The sequence below is a fragment of the Haliotis rubra genome, unplaced genomic scaffold, assembly GCF_003918875.1.
Source record: "Haliotis rubra isolate DU_JTF1 unplaced genomic scaffold, ASM391887v1 Scf7, whole genome shotgun sequence".
NCBI lineage: Eukaryota > Metazoa > Mollusca > Gastropoda > Lepetellida > Haliotidae > Haliotis > Haliotis rubra.
In genome coordinates, this window is record NW_025767412.1 from 1,652,365 (window position 1) to 1,656,443 (window position 4,079).

At 39.6% G+C, this 4,079-nt stretch overlaps 1 protein-coding gene across 1 annotated transcript; it reads right to left on the reverse strand.

Annotated features, from left to right (window-relative positions):
* Positions 1 to 200: 200 nt before the first annotated feature.
* On the reverse strand, positions 201 to 2,076 carry LOC124258661 (perlustrin-like). The gene is made up of 3 exons (XM_046692732.1): positions 1,719 to 2,076; positions 949 to 1,084; positions 201 to 263 (listed from the first exon to the last, which is right to left on the reverse strand). Exons 1-3 carry the CDS (start codon positions 1,916 to 1,918, stop codon positions 255 to 257), a joined length of 345 nt encoding a protein of 114 aa, XP_046548688.1. The 5' UTR covers positions 1,919 to 2,076; the 3' UTR covers positions 201 to 254.
* Positions 2,077 to 4,079: the final 2,003 nt, after the last annotated feature.

Below are 4,079 nucleotides of genomic sequence, written 5' to 3' on the forward strand. Positions count from 1 at the left end.
CCATGCTTCTCGTAAGTGGCGTCGACGCTAAGAATTATCATGTAAGACCAACAGACCAAGGCGAGAAAATGTGAGTATGTAAACATGAATCTGTGGTAATAGAAAGAAAGACAAAACATAGTCTTCAAAGTTTCAGAAAGAGTTTATCTTTGTTCAATTTGCAATATATATGACAAAGTATATTGTTTACTTTAAATCGCGTCAGCAATGTCGACAATGGTTTGCGTGAGTTGCGGGGCGGACGTGGTTGGCGGTTATGGAACCTGAAAACAATTCAACAAAGTATTTCACAACTTGTCTCAGCTTCATAGCTTCATTTGCTTGCCATAAGAGGCGACTAATGGCATCGGATGGTCAGACTCGCTGACTTGGTTAAAGCACGTCATCATATCTCGACTGTCTACATCGATGGACATGTCAATCACTGCAGTGTTTGGTTCAGCTTGTGTGCAGCTGTTACTTTACTTACTTCGATGTTAAACAACAACCCACATCAATTCTATTTCAGAGGTCACACAATTATTTGGATCGATATAGTTGAAACTTCCTCCCCTATACCCACTGTATTCAACAGACGTAATTCGAAATTAACTCCTTGATCTTGTTTCAACATAATCAAGTGACGCTCAACGGGTGTCAAGGGATTGTAAGTAAAAGAGTACTTCTGTGATGCGTGTTAAGCAACACATAAACACATTCGTGAAAATTGTCAGTGGAGGATACGACTGTTTGGGGCAGAAATACTTATATTTTCTCAAAGAGATTCTAGTATCACTTCTATTACCAATTCATATAATTTTCCTCACTTTTGCCTTTTACGAAGGAATATTTTCGGCAGATAATTCCCTTGTTGATGGTTTCACTTGACGAAAGTAGGAAGAATAATATTGTCTTGATATTGTTGGTAATAGCTAAAGAAAGGTAAAGGTATTCGATTTGAGGACTTACTTTAATATCATCTCCAGGCTGGCTGGGGACTTTAATTCTTCCACATACGCCGGTGAAAGGATCCTGCGGACCGAAGGCTCTCTTGGCCTCAGCGGAATTCCCAACTATCTTGATACACCACATTTTCCTTGCGCACCTGAAAATTATGATGGCTTGATACATGAAAGCACTGGTAGCATGTCACAAATAACAACCACAAGGAAGCATGAACTATTGTTGTATATGTACGGTTTCAAATGTATGGAATCGTGAAAGACATTTCATCATATTTATTCATTAGTATGAACAAAATTCGATCAACTGCACCACAGATGACTTCCACTTTATGACATCTTTATTATCTATAACGTATTATCAACCATAATAACAAGTGCATAGTAACACCTTATTACATGCTGGTCTTCAGTATAAATCTGTGATAGGTTAGATATTTGATTTACTGTCTTTCGTTAGCATATATTTATATGTAGACTAGGTGTGTGTTTAATTATATATAGTTTTGATAGTCTCGATATTGCTGAAATACTGCAGATGGGATTCACACACACACACACACACACACACACACACACACACACACACACACACACACACAATCAAACAAACAAACAAAAACACCGAATATTTCTAAATAATACATAGGTGATGTAATATTTCTACCAGTATCCTGGAGTGGTGATCCTGTAAAATTAGTCAAGGCAATGGTAATACATGATAATTGTTCTTCTACACTTGATAAAGTATATCAGTAAATCATTCCAAGGACTTACCTTGGTGTCAATGCAGAACAAGGCTGCCCGAATTTAGTGCCACATACATTACAGCAGCCGCAATCGTCTTTCACGTAGTTTCTTCGTCGGCATCCATGCGGCTTTCCACATGTAACAGCATTGCATGGCTGGCAATCTAGACACACGGCTTGGTCAACCAGTACCACGAAGACCACCACGGCTAGAAGGAAGTATCTCATGGCTAATTGCGCTTCTTCAAGAAAGTACTTGGACAAATACCAGACAACAGTGAGCTTGCCTATTCCTCGTGGATATGTGCAGAAATCTTTCTGATTTATATGAAGGTGATCAGTGACGGGCAGTCTAACAGCCGTACATCCATTGGATACAATATCATTTTGCCTCATGGTGATGCCTCTATCACGCCCACTGTTATTGTTGTGACTATACGTGTTTTGAGATCGCCTTAAGCTATCGAAATGGCGCTGTTGTTTGGTTGTTTTGGAGCGCAGACAAGGAGCACGTGGCAACACAAGGGAATACCAATGCATGATTTCTAGATTTTAACTGCTATTCAGGACATCTTTGATTTCCCTTCCAAACAATAGAACTGATTCTCCGAGAGTGTTGCGGTGTCCTAATTCTATACCAACAACTGAAATATGTATGAGATTTTGATATCATATATTTTGCATGTTAATAGCACAGTAATGACATTACCTATACAGAAGGGATGTAAGTCTTACCAATATTGAATACATCAATACCTATAGTCTCCAGAATGGTGATCTTCACATGCTGGCGATCTGTTGTCAGTTTGTAAATGGTATCATTGCAAAATAGTCGGGCAGCCATAATGTTCTACAATCTGTGATATACTTTTAGGTGTTATTCTGTCCCTCGATAACTTGATCACGCCACAACGCAGCTGAAACACTGCCGACGTAATATAAATAAACCTCACTCGCTCAATTTAGTCCTATGGATGTCTCTGGGATATCTCTGTCTCCTAGTGGTGAATTATGAGTAACACTAACAGGTCTTCCCAAGTGTGAACCTAGTTAGAAAAGGACCTCAGCATCCCACTGATGGTCGTAATAGGCGACCAAATTGGGAATCTGTTTCCCGTGGGTTCCCACCCTGTGTTGGTGGAGGGAGGGATTCTGGTGGGTGAGGGAAGAGAAGCCAGAAACAGTGTTCCTTTTGCCCAACACACCAAATCGACCCTGACTTCACCAGACGGGTGATAAATTCGGTCCGGTTTTATCAATCGGCTGGTCATGCAAAACCCTGTGTACATGATATTTTCCCACTTACACAATTGTAACAATTAATTAAGTGAATGGTTTGAAGTTATTCATTATTATATATGATTATGCCAGTATGTATCCAATTTCTTGTTATGAACAGAACCAGTTTGATATTTAATTTGGTAAACAAATACTGCTGTTTGCGCTAGATTCGCCTGAGAAAAGCACTGATGTGCATCCTTGAGTTTAACACTTAAAGCGTCGCTTTTTTAGAGACACTGAAGATCCTATTCAGTCGTTTTAGGATATACTTAATGACGTCGCTGACCTTGCTGACCAGTCCTCTGCAAGAGAAGAGGCACCAATTTTGGAGAAAATACATTCTCGAACATCTTGATCAAATTGTGCTTCTTTGCGAATGTACTTGGACAAATACCAGACAACGTTGAGCTTGCCTTTTCCTCATGGATATGTGAACGTGCAGAAAACTTTCTGACATATATTAAGGTGATCAGTGACGGGCAGTCTAACAGCCGTACATCCATTGGATACAATATCATTTTGCCTTATGGTGATGCCTCTATCACGCCAACTGTTATTGTTGTGAATATATGTGTTTTGAGATCGGCTTAAGCTATCGAAATGGCGCTGTTGTTTGGTTGTTTTGGAGTGCAGACAAGGAACATGTGGCAACACAAGGGAATACCAATGCAAGCTTTCTAGATTTTAACTGCTATTCAGACCGTCTTTGATTTCCCTTCCAAACAATAGAACTGTTTCGCCAAGAGTGTTGTGGTGTTGTAATTCTATGGGTTGTTCTCGTTCACCCAGCAGCTTTTGTTCAGGAGTTCTAGATCAGGTGGAACGACGTAATCCCCAAGAACAAAAGGTACGCTTTTTATTTGTTTCCTGTGGTCACATGCACTCTTGTCCCAGCGCAAATTAGACACTGTGTTATATTGGTTACTGTGTTATTTGGTCTTGATTGACATAATATATATAGAACACATTTATCTACAAGTGATATTTTGCATGATATTTTACATAGTATTTAGTAGACATTAAAACGAGATACACCATCTGTGTAGTCAATCGCAGTCAGATTACCAGCTTGAACTCTGGCCTTGAAGGTGCCAAGTCTGTTGTCCAC

Bases quoted from the DNA above. Each gene is read 5' to 3' on its own strand.
- LOC124258661 (XM_046692732.1), bottom strand. From the start codon at position 1,918: ATGAGATACTTCCTTCTAGCCGTGGTGGTCTTCGTGGTACTGGTTGAC. The intron at 1,085-1,718 runs GTAAGTCCTTGG...CATAATTTTCAG, and splicing joins TGTTCTGCATTGACACCAAG to GTGCGCAAGGAAAATGTGGT.